Consider the following 25,063-nt stretch of genomic DNA (forward strand, 5'->3'; position numbering starts at 1 on the left):
GAAGCTGGGTCTAGGATCCAAGTCTGCAGTGATGTTTCAGACGGTGCCCTCGGAGCAGGAAGGGCGGGGGGAGGGGGGACAGATGCCCAGGGCCAGTTATGGCTGTGCCAGTCCTAGGACTGTGACCTCTAGATCTGGGAGAAAGACCGCGAGGGGCCAATTCTAGAAACCTGAGCTCCTCATCCAAGTTCCCACCTCGGGGGAGGGAGGAGGCGTTAAGTGAGGTGATCACTGAGAAAGCCCCCTCTTCACAAACAGGTTCTCAAAAAGAATCCTGGTCTTTCAGACTCAAATACACTGTCCCCAAAGCTCTGGACTGCCCTGGCTCTGGCTGCCTCCTTCTGTGTCCAGGTGGCTCTAACATAAACACACATATTGTTTGCTAAGTTCGTCTGATTGTTCATTCATTCATCTTACACCTACGCAGCGCTTCCCACGCGTCAGGCTCCTGTGGCCAGGGCTGTCCTCCTCGCACGTCCCCTGCCCGCGTGTCCCCGCACTTGCCCGCGCCTCTGAGTACACACTAGGGCCCACTGCCCCGGTGAACCTGGGAACTGGCATTGGGACCACGCCCGCCGCCCCCACATACCCGTGGCAAGGCCACCCGGCGCCGACCGTCGCCCCCTAGCCCCACGGCGCCCCGGAGCCAGCAGGGCAACAGATCTCGGCGCAGGCCCCTCCCATCCCCCCAGGCAGCCAATGAGCGCGGCGGCCTGGGCCGGCCCCGCCCACGCCGGGGAGCCCCCGCCGCCGATTGGCCCTCCCGGGAGCATTGGCCCCCGCACGTGGGGCGGGGGCGGGGGTGAATGAAGTGGAAGCGATTCCCCCGCCCCCGCGCTTACCTCCCGCGCCTGGCGCGGCCCGCCCCCCACCCGGCGCCCAGTCCCGCGCTGGCCGCCCGCTGCACCCGACCCTGGCGTCCGGCTTTCCCGGACCCGCATCCCGCGTCGCGGACCCGCGATGGCCAAGCGCAGCTCGCTGTCCATCCGCATCGTGGAGGGGAAGAACCTGCCCGCCAAGGACATGTGAGCGCTGCCGCGGGTGGGGGCCCCAACTTTCTGGGGAGGGGCGCTGCCCCTTGTGCCTGACCTTTCTGGGGTCCGCACGGCCCGCCCACAAGTGGAGCAGCGGCGAGGGTGTGGCGAGTGTGGCCGCGGTGGGGGACTGGAAGGGAAATGGGGACAGTTAAGATTTGTTGCAGGCACCGGGCAGGGGGTGACAGGGAAGGGCTGTGGACTGGGGAGGGGACGGGGGTCTATAAGGGGCCTTAGTTAGCAGGGAGACAGCGAACGGCGGCTCAAGAAAGGAAGGGTAGAGCTTTAACAGGACAGGGGCTGAGCGTGGGGGAGACCTCGCTGGGAGATGCCTCAGTGAACTGCGGGGGGTGTGGCTGGGGGGGTGGGGGTGCCCCCTGGAAACTAGGGGTCTTCCTCAGTAATTCCGAAACCTTTAGTACCCGGGAGGGTGCACCTGAAACACGCCCCCAGCGCGGGGGGCTGTCCCGGGGCTTCCAGCTGCGCGCTGGCGTGGAGGGTGAACCTGTAGGTCAGGAGGCCGGTACCGTGCAAAGATGGGGTGGCTGAGCCATGCGATGGCTTTACCTCCTCACAACTGCCCAGCAAGGCCGTTCTCATCGTTCCATTTTACAAATAAGGAAACTGAGGCTCAGAGACGTGAAATGCTGGCTCCAAATGGCTGAGCACCATCTTGGGGCCAGAGCTCCTAACCAACACCAACATCTAGGGCTTTCCCTGGTCCCTGGCCAGATATGAGGAGGTTTTAGGGGCCCCTTGTCCCAGCCCCTTTCTCAGTAGGTTCCAGAGATGAGTTGCCCCATCCAATCCTTGCCTCCCTCGCATACAGCCTTAGACAGCATCTTATCTCTGAAGCCTCAGTTTCCCCTTCTGTAGACTGGAGGTCAGAATCCCTTAAGCACAGGGGTGTCTGGCTGGCTCAGTCAGTAGAGCATGTGACTCTTGATCTCGGGATTGTGAGTTCTAGCCCCAGGTTGGGTGTAGAGTTCACTTAAAAATGAAATCTTAAAAAAATAAAATAAAATCTCTTAAGCACAAAGCTCCAGGTGCGCTGGCTGCCTGGAGCAGGGTGTGGGGGAAGGGGAGCCCAGAGGCGGCATTGGGTCCAAAGTCTACTGTCGGGAGCCCCCCTCCACACCCCTCCTCTGCCCAGCCCCGGCTCCTCAGCAGGCACCTGGATGCGAATGGGGAGGGGTGCAGGAGGCTGGGGCGCGGGCATCTCTCCCCTAGGCGCAGTGGCCCCTGGCCCCCGTGAATTTCCCCCGCTCTCTCAGTGCCCTGAGCAGTTCTAGTTCAAGGCCCCCTGGGCCAGGCGAGGCCAGACTCAGCAGTTGCTATGGCAATGGGTGAGGGAGGGGGCTGCGAGGGCCATCTCCAGGTGGGTTTCTGAGCTTGTAGGTGGGGCGGGAGCTGAGCCTGTGGTCTCTGGGGAGAGCAGGCAACCGAACTCCGAGGAGGGTCTTAGCCTCCGGGCCCAGCCTCTGAGCACCCCCCTTGCTGGCACTGGTAACTAGGTCAGCTGGGCCTCCTCTGGCTGGTGGCTGCCGGGAGGAGCATCCCCTCCGTCTGTCACCTTCCCCCCCCGCCCCCCCCCCCCCCCATCCCCGCAGGCCCTAGTGCCTGGCCATAGGCTTTCCCCAGCCCTGGGTCGTGAAGCCTTGGACTGCGTCTACCAGGGAGCCAAGGTGCCGGCTTCTCTGGCCAGCCCTGCCTCTGCACAGCCGAGGGGCCTTGGGTCTCCTTCCCCGGGGGGAGTGGCCACCGAGGCCTGTTGGTTTGCCTCCGGGATCTCTTTCCTTGCCCTGCCCCCCTCCCTACTCACCTCCCCTCACCTCCTTTCCTCCGCCCTCCCCTTAGTGGCTCTGACCTGTCACCTGGCTCTTAAATCTAGGTGTGACCCCGCCTCCCGCGCCCCCCCCCCCCCCCCCCAGCCTCTCATGGTTGGGCTCTACCCGGCCCTGCTTTTGCACATGTTTAGGATCTTCTGCCTTCAAACACTCCCCTTCAGAGTCCTCCAGAAAACTCCTGGTCATCCTTCAGGACCCCTCTCAGACTTGCGCTCTGGCTTTCCCTGGTGCCCTCCGGCAGGGCTGTTCATTGGCTGTTTTGTGTCCTCCAGCGGTTTGGGGGCAGTTGGGATGAAGCCCTTGGTGGCAGCTGCTGCTTCTTGGGCAGCCTGGGGGTGAGGGTAGGAACCGGGACACATTCATCTTGGCCTTCCTGGGGCTCTGGGGTCGCCTGGTCCACAGTAGGGGGGAATAAGGGGTGTGGAGGACCTTTCCATTTAATCCTTTTATTTGTCCTATAAAGTAGATATGCTCAATTTGTAGAAGGGGAAACTGAGGCTCAGGGTGTGCAAGTCACCTGCCAAGGCCACACAGCGTTTGGGTAGGGAAGTCAGCATTGAAACCCACTCTTTCTGCTGCTGACAAGCCAAGAATCCTGGCTGGACCAAGGTTTCAGGCCTGCTGTGGGGCTCTGTGGGGACTGAGCCTTGCAAATGCCATGCAAATGATTTAGCTCCCGGATGTCAGGGGTTTGAAGATCACTGGAGGCCCCGCACTGAGTGCTGGAGGCAGGGGTGGTGGTGAGCCTGCCTCACTGTGCCTCATCAGCCTGTCTCCTGAGTAGCATCTCTTCCAGCCGGGACTCGCACACCTCTGAGGACGGGGAGCTCACTACCTTTATAGTGGCCCATGTTGACTGAGACTGTTCTAAGGAGGGAGACATCATCACACGGCCGCGGCCTGCCTCCCTGCCACCTCCACTCATGGGCTTTTCGTTCTCTTAAGGGCACAGAGCACAGCTGTGCTCCCCATCACCGACAGCTTTTAGAGCCCACCTGTTCCTGTTGTGTTTCCCTCTACCGTCTCCCATCCTTGGGTGCTTGGGTCAGCCAGACAGGAGCTAAGTCTCATAATGACTGGTGACTGGCTCCCACGCCCAGTGGCCCTGGGGACGGGCCCGGAACTATTTCAGGGCTTGCCCTGATCCTTCCCCTTCCACAGCCTGGAAACTGCCAAAGGCCTAAATATAGAGACCCTGCAAGTAGCCAGGCTGGGGAAGGAGAAGTCAGACGGGACCAGCCCAGGGGCCTCATCAGGGCAGAAGGCACTGGGCAGGGCCACAGGTCCCAGCAGCTGGCCAGGGATCGTGGTCGGGCCTCTGGCTTCAGCCCGCTCTTGACACCGGCCCCTCTGCCCCCCTGTGACCCAGCCACCCAGCTCACCCTGCCCCTGCACACGTAGGTCTGTTCCAGCCTCCGGGCCTCCAGCAACCTTGCCTGTAACACAAGCCACAGACCTCACTCTTCATTCAGAGATTCATTCGCTGAGTGAGAACTGCGCTGTGGGCAGAGCTGGGCTACAGGGGTGCCAGGGGTGAAGGCAGAGGCGGGGTAGAGGGAGTCCACCCCCCAGAGGCCTCAGCCCACACCGATGTCTCCCTCCTTCGGAGTTCCTGGTGCAAACATGCGTGCAGCTGCCGGGGCCCTGCCGCCCAGCCCAGCTCCTGGGGCGCACAGGGCCCTGATTGCTGGAGGCCTAGGGCCCCCTGGCTTTGGGGTGGTGGGATGCAAGCTGGAGTGTTCCCCAGGTGCTCTTTGGAGGAGGGGGCTCCTAAAGGACAAGGAGAGGGGTTACAGGAAGAAGAGCAAGGCGTCTAGGGCGGTGCCAACATTTACTGAACCTCTCCCACCGGCTGGCCCTCTTTGAAGGTCAGGGCCTGAGGCAGCCGTGAGCCACCGTCGTGGCCCCACCGTGCCGTGTGGGGAACTGAGTCTTGGCAGACATTTCCGGTCAGCATCAGGAGGACCTTTGGGATGTTTGCATCTCGTGGCTTCCTCTGCAGGAAGGGCCCCTTCTGAGAAGGGAAGCAAGACTTGGAATTTCCCCAACCTCCAACAAGCAAATACACTTCCTTTTAGTGGACACTGGGCCTGAAAGGCACTTCTGGAGACAGTCCTCACCCCCTTACTTGCCTGGGACCAGCCCTAGGCCTAGAGCACCCCAGGAATCCCCCACCAACAGAGACCAGGGCGCCTGAGCAGTCCCAGGTTGGTCTGCCCCTTCCTTCTTTCCCGGGTGGCCGAGAGCTCGGGGGCAGACTGTTACGTTTGTTCATTCATTCGTGTATCCAGGAAACATTCCTGGGACCCCTGTCCTCGCCCCTGGGGGGACGCAGAAGTGGCCCCTGCGCTCAGGTAGTCAGGTGGGGATGGCAGCTGAGGACAGTACTCACGAGCAGTCCCGGGATGGAGAGAAGATGGAGAGTTTGTAGGCAGTGGGACCCAAGGGGAGACCTTACTTCCTGCCTCTGGGACAGGGCAGGGCTCTTGGGGGGGTAGGTGGGGGGGGGGTTGGGGGAGGCTGAGGCTGGGAGGTGGGCCTCGCTGTCCAGGCTGGGGAGCAGCAGTAGCAAGGGGTAAGGGTTCAAGGGCTCAGAGGAGAAAACCGGCTGACTTGGGTGTTGAGAATAGGGGTTTCTCCAGCTTGCCCGGGGCTGTTCCTTGGGCACCGTTACAGGGCGGGGCGGGAGGAAAGGGTGGCAGGAAGAGGCATCCATTCATGAGCAGGGGGGGCAGTGAGCCGTTTCTCCCCTTCCCCTGCATCTGGGCAGGGGAGCCTCGGTGCCTCCCACACTGATGGCGGGGCACACGTTTTGGCCTGAGGAGCCTTCAGGCACCAGCCCGGGCCCTGGTACCTCAGACTTGATTGTCTTTCTCCTGGGGTCACCGAGGGGAGGGCTGGGAACCCCTACCCTCACCCTGCCTGCAGCTGGACGCCAGTCCGCCCCTCCCTGGCCTTCTGTCTTGCAGCACCGGCAGCAGCGACCCCTACTGCATCGTGAAGGTGGACAATGAGCCCATCATCAGGTACGGGGGTGGGGGGGGGTAGAAGGGGGAGGTCTTGGAGCATCTAATCCCCTGTCCCCCGCCCCCACCCCCACCCCCAATGCCCTGACACACCCGCTTGGAGGGGAGAAAGACCTGACCCATAACTCCTCATGCTAATGACTGACCTTGACGCCCATCTAGGGATTATATCCAAGGGCTTCTCACCAACTCTGCTCCTTTTTTAAAAATTTTTTTTTAACGTTTATTTATTTTTGAGAGACAGAGAGTGAGCAGAGGAGGGGCAGAAAGAGAGAGAGACACAGGCTCCGAAGCAGGCTCCGGGCTCCGAGCTGTCAGCACAGGGCGCGACGTGGGGCTTGAACTCACGAACCGTGAGGTCATAACCTAAGCCGAAGTCGGCCGCTTAACGGACCGAGCCACCCAGGCGCCCCGTTTACAATCTTTACAGCCCTCAAAAGGGACAGAGGATGATGATTAGGACCAGCAGCTGTCATTTACGGAGTACAGTCTGCCCAACCCTGCGCTACACCTTTTGCAGCCCATTTGAAAACTTACAACGAGCTGGCTGTGATATTATTAAATCGCATTTGCAGATGAGGAGCCCGGAGGCTCAGAGAGACTAAGTAACCTGCCCAGGGTCACCTACCTAGGAGGTGGCAGATTCAGACTGGAACCCACATCTGGCGGAGCCCAAAGCCAGAGCTCCTTCGCCCTCCCCAGCCCTTGCTCCCGCTTCCTGAGAGACTCCCACAGTGGTTGTACCCCAGAAAGGCTACTGCAGCCTGGGGGCCCCAGCCTGTACCCAGAAGGGCCACTTCCCCTGGGTGTGGACAGAAGGGCTCCACGATTCTGGGCAGGGCCTTTGCGGTCTCGTGCCCTCCGTGTCCCGGACTTCGTGGCCAGAGCCGCCCCCCTGTTCCGCCCACCTGAGCGCCCATGGCTGACAGACTCGCGGTTCTTCCCCCCACTGCAAACAGGACCTCAAGTCTTTTGCCTCATTCCCTCCAAACCACGATACCAAGAGGGGGCAGGCAGGATGGCTCTGGTTGTCTCTGTGACAGACAGGGAAACCGAGGCTCCAGAGTTCAAGTTACCTGAGAAGTGGTTGGGGTGAACGTGACGCCCTGAGCCTTCATCCGGGTCCTTGGGGGTTTCAGCTCTGCCCCACCCCCACCCCCACATGCCCTGTTGAGTCCCGTGAGCTGAGGGGCGCTGCCCGGGGGGTTTGGCCAGAGCTGGGTGAGGCTCTGCCCACGCAAGACCTCTTTGGGTCAGGCTCTGGACCGTGGCTCCCAGGCCCCCCCAGGAGGATTGTCTAGCTCCAGGGTCAACTTGGCCATCCCCCTGTTCCCACCCTTAGTAAGTCTGTTCAGCATCAGGAGCCAGGGTGAGGCTGGGAGGCCGGGCTTCTGGTCCCGGCTCTGCCACTGCCCCGTTATGGGACCTGAGGCCAGCTCCGGCCACCTGTGGTCTCAGTTTCCCCAGATGGAAAATGGCCTGATGGATGCGGCCCTGTGCCCTGCCCAGAGCAGCAAGGAAGGTCAGGAAGGAATGATTAATGGTGGGCAGTAGGGTCTAGGACAAGGAAAACCATCCACTGGCAGAGCACTTGTTCCCGGGAGCGGAAGGAGATGCGGGGAAAGGTGGACTTAGGTCGCACGGCCCCGTCTTGCCGTGGCCTGGGGCCTGCGGGGGGCCCAGACAGGTGCTGAGGGTCCTCTCCTGTAGGACAGCCACTGTGTGGAAGACCCTGTGCCCGTTCTGGGGTGAGGAGTACCAGGTGCACCTGCCGCCCGCCTTCCACGCGGTGGCCTTCTACGTGATGGATGAGGATGCCCTCAGGTGGGTGGGCCCCCACTCTTTGGCTGGGGCCCAGACCCCACCACCTGCCCATTTCACTGCTGGGACTGCTGGTCGCTTTGCATCCTCTTTACAGCCTGGCGGGAGGGGGAGCCCAGAAGGGTCTGGAAGGGATCGGGGTTTGAGCGTGTGGGTGTCTGTGGGGGCGGAGGGTTCACTGGGCTCACACCGCATCGTACATGTGCGTGTGCGGGGACACAGGCACGGGTGTGCTGGGCCACGCGTGGGGGCTGCGAGCTAGAGAACCCACAGAGCATGAGCTCGGCAGATGCGTGGGCACACGTGTCCATCCGTGCGCAGAAACAGGGCACATACCCACGAGAGGGTCCAGAATGCAGGGCCTACGGGAGGGTCATGGGTCCTGCTGCAGTAGGCTCCTGTAAGTGACGAGCGTCAGCCTCCCTGCTTCCCACAGGGCCCCTGAACTGGGCAGGAGGGGGGTCCTGAGCCCCCTGCAGAGCCCTGCCCAGCTCTGGTTCCCTCTTCATCCTCCAGCCGGGATGACGTTATTGGGAAGGTCTGCCTTACCAGGGACACCCTGGCCGCTCACCCTAAGGGTAAGACCCCCGGGAGGGAGCCTGTGGCCCACTCTGGCCTCCCTCCTCTCTTGCCCCACTGCTCTGCTTGTCCCTGGCCTTCCCCCATTTCAAAGACGCTTCTTCTAGGCTGCTTCAGGGCCCGTGCTCAGGGAGAGCCATGTCTGCCCTCCCTAGAAGGGCCTCTGGCCAGCTCCGGCACCCTGGCCTCTGTGCCCTGGGCCCCATTCTGCCCCCTGGCTGGGACTGCAACCCCCTAGGGCCGAGGGGGGCTGCTAGCAGTGGGATCTGAAGCCTCGGCAGGCAGAAGAAGGGCCTCTCTATGCTCCATTGCTGAGGTGTAGAGGCCCCCTCCTCCCAATCGGGCTGGCTCTTTCCGTACCCCTGGAGTCCCCCCAGCTTGGGCCCCAGTGCCACCGTGTCCTAAGCCTGTGAGGGGCCAGCCTGTGGCTGGGCTGGGCCCCTTTGGTGACTGCCGGGATGCTGACATTGTTTCCAGGGTCAGCTCTTTCCCAGCCTCACTGTGTGACCCGGGGCCTCCTCTGGGCTGGGTCCCTATCTGCCAGGGAGGGTTCAGGCCAGGAGCTCTCAGACAGTACAGGTTCTGCTTGTCTGAGTCCCTGGGACTCTCCCGGGGCCTTCCCGGCACGCACCTGCTCCTGTCTGTGAGGCCGGGCAGGCATGCGGGGGTGGGGGGGACTTTGCTGACTCATGGAGCCTCTTGGCCCCTGCCAGGCCGGAGGCCTTTCCTGCCCGCTGCCCCCACCAGCCCCTCAGGGTCCAGTGGCCCAAGTGATGCTGTTCCCTTGCTGCTTCCCCGTCTGGCCTTAGTTCCTCCTCCAGCAGCCCTAGACAAGAGCCATTGTTTTAAGTTGGAGAAACTGAGGACAGAGAAGGCAGTCCCGTCGTGAGTCAGGGTCAGAGCCGTCACATGCCTTGTGACACAATAGTAAGGACACAGGGGTCACCGGATTTGGATGCTCATCAAGCCTCTTCCACGCGCTGTTGCTCAGCTGCTGAGCCTCAGTTTCCTCATCTGTCAGTGGGGACAACAGCCCCCGCCTCACGGAGCTTGAGAGGACCCGAGGGGCCTGCAGAGGGGGCCGGGTGGCGCCTGGCGGGGCTGAGGGAGAGGGCCGGGCCCCCGGCTGAGCCGCCAGCCCTACAGGTTTCAGCGGATGGGCGCACCTGACGGAGGTCGATCCCGACGAGGAGGTGCAGGGCGAGATCCACCTGCGCCTGGAGGTGGTGCCGGGGCCGCGGGCCCGCCGGCTGCTGCGCTGCTCTGTGCTGGAGGCCAGGTGAGACGGGAGGCGCGGGGGAGCGGGGCGGAGGGCCCCACACAGCTAGGGACACCGGCTAGGACTCCCGGTGTGCCGTCCCCCCCTCCACGCCCTGGCCCTGCACCTCCTCCCACGAGGAGGGCCTCGGACCCGAAGAGGTTTCCTGGGTGACCGCACACGGGAGGCTATGTCTCTTGGGGAAAGGGGTGAGGTTCTAATGGTGGAGCTTCGGGCATCACAGAGGGGACCCCAAACTCTGAACGTGCAGGCCCAGTGCTAAGCCTGGGCTTCTGCTGCCTTTGACTCCAGTATGAACTTGACCTGATACGGCGTGGATGTGTAGCGGGGTCCTCAGTGGGGTGGGGGGTGGAAGGAGTTGCTGGAAAACTCCCGATGGGAGGGGCGGGGTTCTCTCCAGGAGGGAGGCTTGGGTGGGAAGGTGGGCCTGAGTCACCTGTGACAGGGTTCCCCCTCCCCCCCCACCCCCGCTATTTTTAGCTGCAGGCTCCCCTCCCGTCTGGGCCTGAGTGTGAGTCACACACGTTCCATGAGAAGCGCCTTCCTTTCTAGCTCCAGCCCACCTCCACAGGGTCCTTGCTCGCCTCTGGGGCGGCAGGGTGGGGAGTGGAACCCCCTGTGGGTGGGTGGCTTCCCTGGGAGGAAGATCTCTCTCCTGCAGATGAGGACTGTGGCTCCCCTGGGCTTTATTTTCTGTCCTGGGGCTGGAACGTGGAACAGCCACAAACACATGGAAAACTTGTGGGTGGCCGAGGCTCCAGCCTGGCCTCCACTCAGCAGATGCCTGGGTGGGAGGAGTGGTCTGTCCAGACCTCTCTGTAAAGTGTGAGGGGCCTTGGCCCCCGCCGCCCCCAGCTCAGACCCTGCTGGGGTCCTGAGAGGCCTACGAAGCCGCCTTTGCTGCAGAGGCAGAAAGAACATTTCTCATCTTTCTGGGCAGGTCCTCAAGGCCAAGCTCTGGGATTCCTATTAGACGGTTCTGAGGAAGAAAGAAAACCAGGCATGAGAGGCTTTGAGCTGAAAATACCAAAAAGAGCAGAAGCTAGTATTTATAGTAGATGGAAGAAGGATGGGCTTTGTTGTTTTGGCGCAAAGGGTCCTGAGCTGGGGGCGCCTGACCGCCCTTGGGCCTTGCAAAGGACCAGCTGTGGAGACAGGGCAGGATGGCCTATCGGGGCTGCTCATGAAACCCCCCTGGCCCTGTGGGGCAGGCCTTCTAGAAGCCCGTGATCTTAATTGTTGGGGCGATCTTCTCCATTCCACTGACAAGGAAACCGAGGCTCAGAGAGGTGGCCCCAGCTCAGTCCTGCCCTGGGAACAGATTGGGGGTGGGGCGGCACAGCCCGGGCTGTTCCACGGATGCGCTCGCCTCCCCCAGTCCCCAGAGCAGCAGCTAGTCCTGCCTGAGTCAGAGGATCCCTGGTCTGGTGTGGGTGCCCCCGGAGGCCCATGGGGTGAACGCTGTGGGAATCAGGGTCCAGAAAAGGGAGGGGCGCTGTGCATAGTTACCCGGTGGGCCCGGATGACCCCCGCAACGGTCACGTGACAAGTGGATGCTCCACTTTCCCCAGGGACCTGGCCCCGAAGGACCGGAATGGTGCCTCTGACCCCTTTGTCCGAGTGCGCTACAGCGGCCGGACACAGGAGACCTCGGTGAGGGGGCTGGGGAGGGGGCAGGCAGGCTCAGGGTCTGGCCTGGGCCCTCATCACCCGGGAGGTCAGGCTGGGACTACGGTCCCACAGAAGAGGCTTGGAAAAGCGGGGTGACCTGTGTGAGGGTGTTAACAGATCCCAGCCCTTCTGGCACCGACCCCTGCAGGCTGGGCCGAGACAACCAGTGTGGGGTTCATCTGCACAGTCCAGCAGCTCCCCACGTGGCTTTCCTCACCTCCAGCAAATAGCTGGGGTGGTGGGTGCAACCCTGGGAGGGGAAGGGGGCGGAGTCCTGGCTTCTCAGTGCCATCTGCTACCTTTCTGCTGTGTGGCCTTGGACAAGTGCCTTACCCACTCTGAGCCCCAATTTCTCCCGGTTTGGGGAAGGTTTGAACAGGAAGTTTATCCCTCTCCTGCTGCAAGGCCCCTGCAGGGATCCCACGTGGGGTGTTTGGGGTGGCTGGGCCTTGGGGGGGCCCCTTGGGGTCACCCCACCCCTACTCACCCCGTTTTGGGCAGATCGTGAAGAAATCACGCTACCCACGCTGGAACGAGATGTTTGAGTTTGAGTTGGAGGAGGGGGCCGCGGAGGCGCTGTGTGTGGAAGCCTGGGACTGGGACCTCGTCAGCAGGAATGACTTCTTGGGCAAAGTGAGCACCCTGCCCCTTCTGGCTGCACCTGCCCCGCCTCCATTCCAGCACCACCCCCCTTCTCCCCTCCTCCCCTCCTCCCCCACCCCGCCCTGCTGCTGCTTCAAAGGGGCACTCCCCAGGGCCAGCCACTGGTGCTCAGGGACCCCCGGAAGGGACTCCCCCAAAGGAAGATTCCTTGGCAAGGAAGAGCGCTGAGGGCCCCAGCCCCAGCCCCAGCGCGGTCCCCCTGCCTCTGCCTTGTCCCCAGGTGGTGTTCAATGTCCAGAAACTGTGCGCGGCCCAGAAGGAGGAGGGCTGGTTCCGGCTGCAGCCCGACCAGTCCAAGAATCGGCGGGGAGAGTGAGTGCCTGGGGGCTCGGTGGTGGGGCTGGTGGGCTCGGGGTCCCCAGGGCAGGGGGGCGCGGGGTCCCCAGGGCAGGGGGGCGCGGACAGTGGCTCCAATAGGCGGGGCTGCGTGTGGTGGGGGGAGGGGCTGACGCAGCTCCAGGTTTCTTTCTGCGCTTGCCCGATGGCCCAGGCTCCGTTATCCTGGCCTATCCTGCCGCCTCTGGCTTCTCACAGCCTTGGACTCAGCCCTGTCCTCCAAGGCAGCGCACGTCTCCTGCTTTCCACCTTCTGGCAGATTCTGGAACGGGCCTTCAGCCCTTTCCCTTTAAGGGTTTCTCTGCAGACCTCAGACCGTAGTTTGAGTCCCCAGAGCTCTGACTCTCCCCCCAAATTCTCCAGGAATAAGGTTGCCAGATAAAATACAAGCTGTCCCCCTAAAGCTGAGTTTCAGACAAACAATGAATAATTTTTAGTGTAAGTATGTCCGTGCGATGTTGGGGACCGACTTCTACCAAAGATATTCAGATTTAACTGGGTTTCTTGTGTTTTTATTTTGGTAAATCTGGCAACCCCCTCGAGGAAGCCCTCTGGCCTCCTCGCTCACCACTCAGCCCGGAAGTGGGGGATCAGCAGTGTCCCCCACCTTGGATGGTTCACTCTCTCTGCAGAGGACCTCAGACCCCCCATCCCCACCATCAGCGGGGCAGGGCAGGGCAGGGGCTGAGCCCCGCAGCAGGCATTTCCATAGGACGAGCCGTTTTGGCGGCTTCTACTGTGTATGAGGCCATGTGCTAGTGCATCACTTAGTGAACTGTCCTGTGCTTCTGGACGTGGGGGCCTTAGAGAGGTTAAGCCTTGGTCAGCACCCTCCCCAGAAGGGGTCTGAGCAGAGGAGCTTGGTAGTTAGATCCATTATGGCGAGTTGCTCAATCCCCTCGAGCCTCAGTTTCCCCTGGCAGGTTGTTATGACAGTTGGGGATTGTGTATGTGGAGGAGCGGATCTCTGAGAGTTTACAGATTCAAAGCTGGGAGCCCCGCACGTCCACGTGGGTCAGGCGCAGAGTTCAAGGCGTCTAGAAGTGACAGGGAGCCAGGCGGTGAAAATGGGTGGTGTTCCCCTGAGTTTGGAGGCGGGAAGGGCTTTCCAAGCAGAGAGCACCTTGGGGAAAAAGTGGGAGGGGTGCAGTGCAGGGAACCAAGGTGGAGGGCAGGCCCCAGGGGGGAGTATGGAGGCAGTGCGGGAGGGGGCACGGCCCAGGTGGCCTGGGTCCCTGGTGGAGAGGTCACAGGCTGCCCGTTCCAGGGGCAACCTGGGCTCCTTGCAGCTGGAGGTGCGGCTGCGGGACGAGACGGTACTGCCCTCCGGCTGCTACCAGCCCCTGGTGCAGCTGCTGTGCCGTGAGGTGAAGCTGGGCACCCAGGTGAGGGGGCCCCGGGGGAAGGTGGGAGGGTCCAGGGACAGCAGGCCTGTTCTCCCTGTCCTTCTAAACCTGCTCTGAAGAGCAAAACTCTCAGTTCTCAGGATGGTAAGGAATTAACCAATGCCCAGGGCCCCTCGCCATTCTGTGGGAAAGCACCCCTCCCCCTTCCCCGTGGTGGTCCCAGGCCCTCAGAGTGAAGGGTTTGGGTTCCCCCGTGCGTCTTCTGACCCTGCCTCTCCTTGCTGCCTCCTGCAGGGCCCAGGGCAGCTGATAGCACTTATCGAGGAGACAACAAGCACCGAATGCCGCCAGGATGTGGCCACCAACCTGCTCAAACTGTTCCTGGGGCAGGGACTGGCCAAAGACTTTCTGGACCTGCTCTTCCAGCTGGAGCTGGGTCGTACCAGTGAGGCCCGGGAGGGAGTGGCCTGTCTGAGGGTGTGGTGGAGAGGGGAGCCAGGAGCCAAGGACTCCAGAGGTGCTGAGAGGGGAGAAATCTGGGAAGTCGTCCTGTAGGAAGCTGCCTGATTAGGGGGCAAAGGAAAGAGCAAAAGGCAGAGTTGGGGCAGTGGGCTGGGGGCTCCCAAGGTCCTCTGTCCTCCCCAAAGCCTGGTCCCTCTCTCAACCCCCCTACCCACTAGAACCTCTGCTTGTAGGTGAGGCTAACACCCTGTTCCGGAGCAACTCTCTGGCCTCGAAGTCCATGGAGTCTTTTCTGAAGGTGAGGTTGAGTGATATGTGCTCTTTGTTTCATAGATGAGGAGTTTCAGAAGGGCCAAGAAGCAGAGTGGGAGCTTAGATTCCAGTCTCCTGTGTCCAGGGCCCTTTAAGGCTAAGAATTGCCTTCATCCGTCCATGCAGTCATCCTGTGGCAGCAGTGTGTCGTGCGCCGTCCCCATTGTGTGCCCCGCTCTCTCCTGAGTAGACACAGCAGGCAGATGGTGTAGGGGGTGGCTGGGAGGTCAGCTGCAGGGAGATGGCAGGCAGCTGGAGGTGGGAGACAGGACCAACGCCACTCACCGCCGCCCCCAGGTGGCTGGGATGCGGTATCTGCACGGCGTCCTGGGCCCCATCATTGACAAGGTGTTTGAGGAGAAGAAGTACGTGGAGCTGGACCCCAGCAAAGTGGAAGTCAAGGACGTAGGGTGAGGCCGGGGGCGATCCCTGGGGGCGGGGGTGTCAGGCCCTTTATGCAAATGTATGTTTTTGGCCCTTCCTGCCTGGGTCTGGGTCTACCTTTTCATCGCTCTGCCCACCTGTGCGTTGCCTGTGTGCCCCCGTCTCCGCTGATGCCTTACTGCGCCTGTCTCCAGGAGCCCCTGTGCAGCCGTGTGCACGGGCGCTGACCTCGACCTTCTCTTGCGGGTCCCCTGCGGGCCAACGCAGGTGCTCGGGGCTGCACCGCCCGCAGACAGAGGCCGAGGTGCTGGAGCAGAGCGCGCAGACGCTGCGCGCCCACCTGGCGGCGCTGCTGAGCGCGCTCAGTCGCTCCGTTCGCGCATGCCCCGCCGTGGTCCGCGCCACCTTCCGCCAGCTTTTCCGGCGCGTGCGCGAGCGCTTCCCCAGCGCCCAGCACGAGGTGCGCCCTCTGCCGGTGGGGCCGGGCGGAGGGAAGAAAGCGGTGGGGAAGGGGGCAGCTGTGGCGCCCGGAAGCGCGGTGTTGGGGCGGGGCTTCGAAGCGCCTGGCGGGGTCGTGGGGAGAGGGAGAGGCGGGGACAGCACCAAAACCCAGCGGGCTGTTCCGAGCCCCGGCCTCGGGGAGTCCAGCCCCTGCTCTCCCGCACCCCCTAGAACGTGCCATTCATCGCCGTCACCAGCTTCCTGTGCCTGCGCTTCGTCTCTCCCGCCATCATGGCGCCCAAGCTCTTCCACCTGCGGGAGCGGCACGCGGACGCCCGCACCAGCCGCACCCTGCTCCTGCTGGCCAAGGTGCGGGCCCGTGGACGCTGGCGAGATGCCCGACCGGGTGCCCGGGGGGGCCCTTGCCTGGACAGCGGTGTGCCCCCCACTGGCTCCGGGAACACCTGTAGCACCGCACTTTATAGTTTGCAAAGCGTTTTCACGGGCACCGATCTCGTGTGGATGAGGAAACGGGTCTCCGAGGGGCAAGAGGTCCCCCAAGGCCGTGTAGCCTGCGTGTGAATAGGGGGCCTTGTAGCCCCAGCTCTACTCACTCCCAGGCTGGGGTCGTCACACCCGGTGGAACAGGCTGATATTAAACTTGCTGTGAAAGGCCAGCCGGTTGGGCTCAAGTAGCCTCGACTGTCGGGTCCCGAAAGGTTTCAGACTCCATGGGGTGCTCGGCGCCGAGTCCCAATGGGGATGGAATGGGCCTGTGAGCAGGGCGTGTGCTGCCTCCACCTCTGCTTCTACAGTGGGGGTAGCACAGATTTGGTGGTGGGGCGGGGGAGGTCGCAGGGGTGGGCCCTTGACCCAGCAGAGCCTGGCCCTCGGCGGCTGTCCCCCCTCAGGCGGTTCAGAACGTGGGCAACATGGACACGCCAGCTTCCAGAGCCAAGGAGGCTTGGATGGAGCCGCTGCAGCCCACCGTGCGCCAGGGCGTGGCCCAGCTGAAGGACTTCATCACCAAGCTGGTGGACATCGAGGAGAAGGAGGGTGAGCTCTCCCGGAGAGAGGCGCCCCGCGCAACCGCCTCAGACACGCGTTTGCTCCGCCCCCCGGCTGGTGGCCCCGCCCACACCGGATCCTCCTCCGGCCCCGCCCACAGCTTCCAGGTGTCGTCTGCCCCGCCCTGTGTCTCCGGTCCCCACCTGCCTCTGCACCTCTCTGGTTGCATCCGCGGCCTCTTGGTCATGTTTGCCCCGCTCCCTGCCCCATGGCCATGCCTGCTGCCGCCTGTGCCCCTCGAGGCCCTGCCCACTGCCTGCTGTCGATGTTTGCTCTGCCCGAGGCCCTGCTTCAGCTTGGTCTCTCGGCTCACATTTTGCCCTCCCTCCCTTGCCCGCCAGAGCTGGGCCTGCAGCGGGCGCTGAGCTTGCAGGCGCCGCCGGTGAAGGAGGGGCCGCTCTTCATCCACAGGACCAAGGGCAAGGGTCCCCTCATGTCCTCCTTCAAGAAACTCCACTTTTCCCTCACCACCGAGGCCCTCAGCTTCGCCAAAACGCCCAACTCCAAGGTGGGTGAGGAAGGAGGTGGGCAAGCGGGGGCACCCTGGAGGCACCTGTCCCTCCCTTGGAGCCCATCCCAGGGTCCACTGGGATCAGAGAATAAAGCCGGCAGGACCCTGTTTGGGTGGCAGCCACAGTATCTTTTAAGACTCACGGGAGGGAAGCTTCTCTTCCCCAAGGGCCGGGGGTGGGGGGACAGTGCTGCAGTGTCAGTCCTGGCTTCCTGGTGCATGAATTGGGTGGGGGGCTGAGGGGTGCTTCCGGGAAATCAAGGAATTAGAGAGGGTCTGGGAGGAGTCCTGGTTCCCAGCTCTAGGAAGGGTCTCAGTCCCTCTGAGCCTTGTTGCCTTGGCCTTCAAGTTGAGGATGACGGTCCCTACGTGCCAAGCTGTTGAGGGTAGAGGAGATGGTCGCTCTGAGGTGCAGCGCCTGGGCCCTGCACGGGGCGGGATCTTGGCCAGTGGAATGACTGAAGGCCCTGGGCTGGTCCCTCTGTGCTTTTCTCCCAGGAGGGGCGGAGGGCATGCTTCTTGGGCAGACCTGCTGACCCCTAGCTGGGCCGACCCGGCCCCCAGTCAGTCAGGCTCTGGGGACAGTCTTCCCGGGATGCCCAATCCAGCCCTGAGCAGTCGATGGGGGAACTGAGCTCCCTGGGTGACTCCTCAGCCTGGGCCTCTTGCTTTCCAGTGCATTCTACTCTAAGCAGCTGCCTGGCCATTGAGTCCCCTCAGCATTTTCTGCAGCCTCAGCAGAGCCCAGCAGGACCTTCCCTCATCCCCCTCTGGGCTCAGCATTGAGCTCTGCCCTGTTGTGGACATACCGCCTATCCCCCTGTGCAGCACCACCCCCGTCTGCCCCCCTCCTGTCTCCCTTCCAGCAGGTGTACCCCAGAATGGGCAGCACATCCTCTGCCCTTTTCTTTTTTTGATTAAAAAAAATTTTTTTTAATGTGTATTTATTTCTGAGAGAGAGAGAGAGAGAGAGAGAGAGAGAGACAGAGCATGAGCAGGGGAGGGGCAGCGAGAGAGAGACACAGAATCCGGGGCAGGCTCCAGGCTCTGAACTGTCAGCACAGAGCCCGACGCGGGGCTCGAACTCACGAACCGTGAGATCATGACCTGAGCTGGTCAGACGCTGAACTGACTGAGCCACCCAGGCGCCCCTGATTTTTTTTTTTTAATTTTTTTTTTTTAACATTTATTTATTTTTCAGACAGAGAGAGACAGAGCATGAACAGGGGAGGGGCAGAGAGAGAGAGAGAGACACAGAATCTGAAACAGGCTCCAGGCTCTGAGCTGTCAGCACAGAGCCCGACGCGGGGCTCGAACTCACGGACCGCGAGATTGTGACCTGAGCCGAAGTCAGACGCTTAACTGACCGAGCCACCCAGGCGCCCTGCCCCTGATTTTTTAAAATAGAAAAAAAATTTTTTTTTTTTTTATTTTAGAGACAGCACATGTGAGAGGGGCAGAGGGAGAAAGAATCTTAAGCAGGCTCCACGGTGAGCATGGAGCCTGTGCAGGGCTCGATCCCACAACCCTGGATCATAACCTGAGCCGAAATCAAGAGTCAGATGCTTAACCGACTGAGCCACCCGGGTGCCCCTCCATCCTCTGCCCTTTGGGAGGCTCTGCCCCAAGATGGCTCAGATGTGTGTCCCCAAGGCTCCCCTCCAGGTTTCCCCACTCCCCGCTCGTCACTGAGGCCAGCAGGGGTTGGTGGGCTTGGATGCCAGGCTGGGGGGTGTGGGTGCTCTCCAGAGGGCCGCGGGGACTGGTTATTTGTGTGCTAAGGGCCCCGGCAAGCTCTGACGGGAGAGACGAGGGGCTGGGGGCTGCTGGCACAGGCGGAGTTTCAGCAACTTGGGGGCCCCTCGGGGATGTGGATCTGTTAGGCGCAGAACTCCCCATCATCCCGTTTGTGTCTTACCATATTGGATGACGACAGGAGTGAGAAGGGGCCAGGAGGTGGGTTGTGACTCTTAGAGCTGGGCAAGGTAAAGGCAAGTTGGGGAATTATTCATAAGGGAAAAGGCACAGGGTCTGATTCCGGCAGGTGCTACCTTCCAGCCCTGGGGAATGCTGGGATTCCAGACAATGTTTCCCATGCTCAGACCTCCCGGGGCCGCCGGGAACCCTCGAGAGGCCAGGCATCGGTCACCATCTGTCTGCACTGCATCTGGCCGAGGTCACTCACAGAGCTGGGTCCTCTACGCCAACCCCCGCTGCTGCAGAAAGGGAGACTAAGGCCCAGAACTAGGAAATGGGGGGGACCCCGGCTGGGACCCTGAGTCTGCCCACTCCACCCACTCCAGAAAAGTGCCCTCATCAAGCCGGCCAACATCCGGGCGGCGGAGAAGGTGGAGGAGAAGAGCTTCGGCAGCTCGAACGTCATGCAGCTCATCTACGAGGACGATGCGGGCAAGCCCCAGACGGTCTACCTGCAGTGCAGGGTGGGGGCCGTGGAGGGCCCTGGAGGGGAGGGGCGCTGTGGGAATGGCCACCTGGGGGGCGGCTCCACGGAGGCCCCAGGGAGTCCCCTACCCCTTTGTCGGCCACATCGGGTCCAGCAGGGTGTGAAATCCGGCGTGTGTGTGTGTGTGTGCGTCTCGTGTGTCTGTGTCCTGGACTCGGGGTGCCGTGCCTGCCTTTCCCTGGGCCTGTCCGGTTACCCACATGTAGGTCTGTGCGAGGCCCAGCGTCTGGACGTGTATGTCCCCATGATTTGGAGCTTCGTGTTGTACCTGTTTGCGGGAAACTGGATTTCTGAGTATGTGTGTTGGTGCCTGTGTGTTTGTGTGTGCGTATCAACACGTAATAATCACACGTTTATGGACGTGTGTGGCCCCGAGTGCGTGACCTCAAACCGCCTTCTCGTCTTTTCACGTATTAACTCATTCACTCATCTAAAAAATATCTGGTGAGCACGTGCAAGGTCCCCGGCTGTTCTCAGCGGTGGGGGTTCAGCGGCAGGCGGAACACAGCCTTGCCCTGGTGGAGCTCGTGTCCCAGGGGAGCGGATGGATGTTAAATAAATATTTAAAATGTCAAATGGTGGCAGTGCCTTCAAGAGCACAAAGAAGACTTAGGGAGGGAAATAGGACGACGTAGGCTTCGGTGGGGGGAGGACCCCCGACGCGTGGCATTTGAGCAGGGCCACTGTGAAGGAGGGACCATCTAGGGGGGACGCAGGGATCAGGAAGGAAGGCTGAATTGGGAGGGGTTTGGCTTGTTCTGGGAAGTGACTGTCCCAAGCCACAGGGGGAAACAGTGACAGCAGGGCCACCACGTATTGTCGGCAGGGGGTATGCTGCCCCAAGGACAGCGGAGGGGGCCGGTGCTGGCCGCGGTCCAGCCCACGCTTTGCGCGTTGGCCCACGTGCTTGGGAGTGCCAGGGAGGGAGGGCTTCCCGGAGGGGGTGATCTCTGACCGCCGCCCCCCGTGTCGCCTGTAGTGCGTGAACGAGCTGAACCAGTGGCTGTCTGCGCTACGGAAGGTGAGCATCGGCAACCCTGGCCTGCTCGGCTCCTACCACCCTGGCGTCTTCCGCGGGGACAAGTGGAGCTGTTGCCACCAGAAGGACAAGTCAGGTGGGAGAGGAGGCGCGGGCCCCTACCCTGCACCCATCCACGCGGGGCCTTCGAGCCCTGGCTTACTGGCCTGGCTTGGGGGGCCGCCTGTGCGCCTGCGGGAACTCGCCAGAGGCCGGCCGGCCCCTGCGGGTGCTCCGGGCAAGGAGGGTTCGTGACTGGCTGGTTTGGGAAATGCCGTGTGGTGTGTGTGCCACGCGAGGGAACACGGAAGGCCCTGAGGTGGCCTGAAGCCCAGTTGGGATCCCGTTTCTAATACCCTGTGACCCAGGGCTCCCTAACTCACTTGACAGGAAGCCTTTTCTTGCCCAGTGACTGAGGTTCTTGCAGAACCAGGGTTCCAAGGAACACGCTTTAGGAATTCCTTGCTGATGAGGGCAAGAGAGGGCCCCGGAGTTCGCAGTCGGGTACCGGAGCTGTGGGCGGGGGGACCCTGGGCACTAGAGGGCTGGCCGGGAGGAGCCTCTGCTAGAACTTTCGGTGATGACGGAAATGGTATGTGTCTGTGCTACCCAGTACTGAGCATGTGCTGGTCATGAGCGTGTGCCTAGGCTTGAAATGTGGCTAGTGTGGCCCGGGAACTGAGTTTTAAGTTTGTTTTCTCGTATATAATTTTATTTTAGTATTGCTATTTTTTTAATGTTTAATCGAGAGAGAGCGGGAGCAGGGGAGGGGCAGAGAGAGGGGGGCAGAGGATCTGAGGCAGGCGCTGCACTGAAAGCAGAGAGCCCAATGTGGGGCTCGAACCCATAAAACCGCGAGATCGTGACTTGAGCCGAAGTCGGATGTTCAACTGACGGAGCCCCCCAGGCGTGGCTAGTGGCTACCCTGTCGCACAGCTCAGTTCTGGAACTGTGACGATCTTCCCTTACCTCCGGCTGCTTCACAAAATTCTTGCTCCCCAGTCACAGAAGAGCCTCAGCCCTTGGAGCCCCCCTGCCTCCAGGCCGGGCCCCTGGAGCCTGGCACGGGAGGCCCTCGGAAGCTGACCCACCCACTCTAGCCCGGGCCCGCGTGTGTGACTGAGCAGTGGCGGGTCTTTACAAGGGTGTCGCTGGTCGGTTGGCCTGACCTGGAGCCGTTGGCTTTGACCTTCTTAGTGACAACCCTCGTCATTGGTGAGGGAGGCTCCCCAGGGCACTAGGTGGCAGGGTCTGGTAGCCCATTTTATGGAGGCGGAAACTGAGGCTTACCAAGGGCCGGTACCTCTGCCAAGGTTGTAAAGCCAGCAAGTGGCAGGGCCAGCTCATTCCAAGGCACAAACCCCTCAGCTTCCCTCCTCGTGATCTTACGGTTCCAGGGCACTCCCTTCTTCCTTCCAGAAGGTTGTGCAGCTCCCATGCTCTGCCTTCGTGTGTCCCAGGGCTCAGAATCCGAGGGATGAGTTGCTGCCCTCCCGGGGCCCCCGAGCACACTCCTGTCCCTCTCCCGGCCTCAGTGTCCCCACCTGCACTCCCAGGAAGTTGGACGTAAGCTCTCACAGGGCCTGCCCACACCCTGCCCTCTATGTGCCCCCAGATCTGGGCTGTGACAAGACCCGGTCGCGGGTGACCCTGCAGGAGTGGAATGACCCTCTCGATCACGACCTGGAGGCCCAGCTCATCTACCGGCACCTGTTGGGCGTGGAGCCTGCGCTGCGGTGAGGGGGCCCGTGCAGCCCCAGGGAATGTGCCAGGCGAGGCCCAGAGTTGGGACTCGGGCTCAGGGCTGCTCTGTGTGGCTGGTCTCTCCCTTCGCATCAGGCCCGGCATGGGCCTGCCTTTGGTGGCCACACCTGGGGAGGGACACATAGGTCTCTGCGGCGTGAGGCACTTAGGGCAAAGGTCCATGGAAGCCCCAGCCTCCCAGCCTGTCCAGCCTTCCTGTTGTGCCCTCGGGGCTCAGGGGTTCCCCTCGGCCACCTCTCTGGGTTCCTCAGCCACCTCCGTGGTGCCCTGGTTCCCAGCCCTGGCCCCAGCTCCCCAGCTCAGGAACCAATGGGATGCCTGCACCCTACCCCACTGACTCAGAGGCTCTGGAGGACGAGGCCAGCATGGCGATATTTTTAAGCAACCCGGTGTTTCCTGAGAGTACTGCCTCCCCGAGTCTGCGGAATGGGGGCGGTTTTCTCTCCCACACTCCTGTCCCCGGGCCCCGGGGGAGGGGGGCTACGGTCCTCGCTCCTTCACGACTTTTCCTTGTTTCCAGCGGTTAACTCTCTTCCTCAAAACCCTTCAAAGCTCATGCGGTCAGATTAGAACCACTTGCCCCCTTGTGAGCCACAATCACCAGTAGCCTCCAGGCCACCCTGCAGCCACCTCCTTTCTGCCGGTGCGGCCCTGTCACCAGCTCCCTCTCCACCCCTACTCTGGCCCCCTTGTTCAGGGACCTCATCCTCCACCTCCAGGATGAAGCCACCACCTTGTCTGCTCTGTTCCTGGGACCCACGGTTACCCCCATTTAAGCCAGGAAGTGGCAAAGGTTTGAACCCAAGCAGCCTTGTGTTCGGGTGGTCCCAACACGGGACCAGGGCTCATGGCCCCAATCACAGCATCCTGCCTGGAGAGCCTCTCCCGCCTCCAGAACGCCTCGGCCACCCTTCTCATTGTGCCCACCTCCTTGCCACCCACACCACCAGACCTCCTGCCTCACCCGCACCTCTGATCCACTGACACGGTGGCCTGTCCTCAGCCCTGCTGTACCCACTTCCCATGGCTGCTGGTACCAATTACTGGACACTTGGTGGCCAGAAACAACGCAGATGTATTCTCTCGCGGTAAATGTCGAATACGTCAATGAACAGAGCAGGTGAGGGCCTGGACCGACCCCGCAGGACCTAGAAGGCATCTGAGGAAGAGGACCCCGTTAGATCTTAGCACAGGGACACCTCTCTTCCAAAACAGATCAGGGAGACCATCCAAAGGGCCAAGCCAGTCGAATTCCTAACTAAGGAACTTCAAGCCTGGGGTCCACTTGGCCGCCCACTCTCCCTCTGTGCAAACTCACAGGACTGTACCTGAGAGGGCCCAGGGTGGCCCAGGTCTGGTGGACCCCGGTTAGGAACCGTGCTTGAATTGTCAGTTTCCTATTTCCAGAAGAAAGAAGCTGGTTCCACAGCCAGTTAATAGTGGGGCTTTCAGGCCCCAGTTGGCCCCTTTCCCCAGGGCCCTCTGAAACAGGAGTGGTGCCTTCTGATGACCACCGCCCCCCGCTCCCCCCCCCCCCCAGCTGCCCCGTTTTAGAAGTGGGGAGGACCAGAGGACGCTGGAAGAGGAAAAGTGCCAGGGGACCAGGGGACCAAGACCTGGGCCTCTGTTTCTTCCCCACAGACTGAAAGGGTCAGCCCCCCAGTCCCAGGACCCCATCCAGCTCAGGGGGGGTCACCCAGCCTTCCTGGCGAGGGCACCGGGAGCCCTCACTCTGTCCTCCCCCGCAGGGAGAAGCACCGGGAGCTGAGCGCGGGCACAGAGGCGGGCTCTGTGCTCACAGGCCCTGGCGGAGGTAGGTCACCCCCCGTGTGGACTCTTGCAGGGGCCCGAGCTCCCTTCAGGGCTGCTATGGGCGGGGCCCCACTCCCAGGGGCTCTCTGGCCTTTGGCCCCACCTTGCCCCCATCCCGCATCTGCCTCCAGCCCCTGAGGACCCACTGGCCCAGCTGCTGCAGGTGCTGCGGGACCTCCAGGAGGCCCACAGATCCAGCCCAGCCAGCTCACCGCCTTCCGAGCCCAGCTGCCTCCTGGAGCTGCAGACGTGAGGCCTACCCCACACTCCCTGCCGAGCCCCCTGACCGGTGCTTGGAGACCCCGCCCCCCGCCCCCATGTGCTTCTGGCTCTTCACTTCAGTCCCCCTCCCTGGGGAGCAAGGCTCAGGGCTCTCCTGGGCTGGGTGAGTCCGAAGGGACCAGGCAGCAGGGGGTCCATTGTCACCCACCTCAAGTCTCTAGGGGACTTGGGGAGCTCCTGCTTCTCGGTGAAGCTTGGCTGCTCCCCGCGGGCCCTGCAGCCCTCGCTGCTACTGGCCCAGACTCTGGGGACCCCTCCTGCCCAGGACAGATCTAGCCAGAAACCACCCCTAGGATGGCCCCTGCCTGTTGGACTGATGCTCCTTGGGCCCAGAGAGGTGGGAGGGGACACGGATCCTAGGAGGCCAGGCCTCGACCTCAGCATCCCCTTCGCTCCTGGCCACCCCCACCTGCTCCCCTGCGGCCACTGCCTGGGCCCCCTGGGAGAGCTTCGCGGTGCTCTGTCGCTGACAATAAACCTGCTGTAACTGCCTGGCCTCTGGGGTCTTGTGATGGGGGTCGGTGGAGGGAGTGGGCCTGGGGACTCCAGTGGCTCTTGTGGGTGGCCAAGGACTGGGGCCACCAGCATAGCCTTTGTGAATCCCTTCTGTCTCCCACCCCCAAATCCCGGGGGGATTCCCTCCTCCCCACAACTATTGTCCCCACCACACCCCTGGGTCCCACGGCTCCATCCCCCACAGGCTCCAGAGCCTGACTTGTCTCCCCTTCCCTTCCTGGCATAGGGGGTGCTGAGGCTGCGCCCCCCAGCAGCGTCTGTTCTCTGGCTGCTTCCTTAGGGCCTCACACAAGTCCGCACACCTGTTGAATCTCCTTGGGTTTCAAGAACCTTGTGGTCAGGGACTATGGACCCCAGGGTCTGCTGTGCCCTAATGCAGAGTGAAGGGGAAAGAGGTGTGCACTTAAGGGGCTGCCACAAGTAGAAG

General features: G+C 62.1%; 1 protein-coding gene across 7 annotated transcripts; it reads left to right on the forward strand.

The window, feature by feature from the left end:
• The first annotated feature begins 846 nt into the window (after positions 1-846).
• RASA4B (RAS p21 protein activator 4B) lies at positions 847-24,616 on the forward strand. Of its 7 annotated transcripts, none has more exons than XM_019421614.2 (22): positions 897-1,025; positions 4,884-5,088; positions 5,851-5,907; positions 7,623-7,731; positions 8,245-8,306; positions 9,454-9,586; positions 11,158-11,239; positions 11,759-11,890; positions 12,141-12,232; positions 13,524-13,641; positions 13,897-14,047; positions 14,298-14,362; positions 14,674-14,786; positions 15,028-15,220; positions 15,433-15,570; positions 16,113-16,257; positions 16,611-16,777; positions 19,084-19,221; positions 20,224-20,359; positions 21,878-21,998; positions 23,775-23,839; positions 23,970-24,616. In XM_019421614.2, exons 3-22 carry the CDS (start codon positions 5,892-5,894, stop codon positions 24,089-24,091), a joined length of 2,298 nt encoding a protein of 765 aa, XP_019277159.1. In that variant the 5' UTR covers positions 897-1,025; positions 4,884-5,088; positions 5,851-5,891; the 3' UTR covers positions 24,092-24,616. The 7 variants fall into 7 exon arrangements, with proteins under 7 accessions (XP_019277163.1, XP_019277160.1, XP_019277157.1 ...); XM_019421616.2 differs by having other exon boundaries at positions 898-1,025; positions 7,618-7,731; XM_019421612.2 differs by lacking the exon at positions 4,884-5,088 and having other exon boundaries at positions 850-1,025; positions 7,618-7,731.
• Positions 24,617-25,063: the final 447 nt, after the last annotated feature.

The sequence above is a fragment of the Panthera pardus genome, unplaced genomic scaffold, assembly GCF_024362965.1.
Source record: "Panthera pardus isolate Hobbes unplaced genomic scaffold, ASM2436296v1 HiC_scaffold_4, whole genome shotgun sequence".
NCBI classification, from domain to species: domain Eukaryota; kingdom Metazoa; phylum Chordata; class Mammalia; order Carnivora; family Felidae; genus Panthera; species Panthera pardus.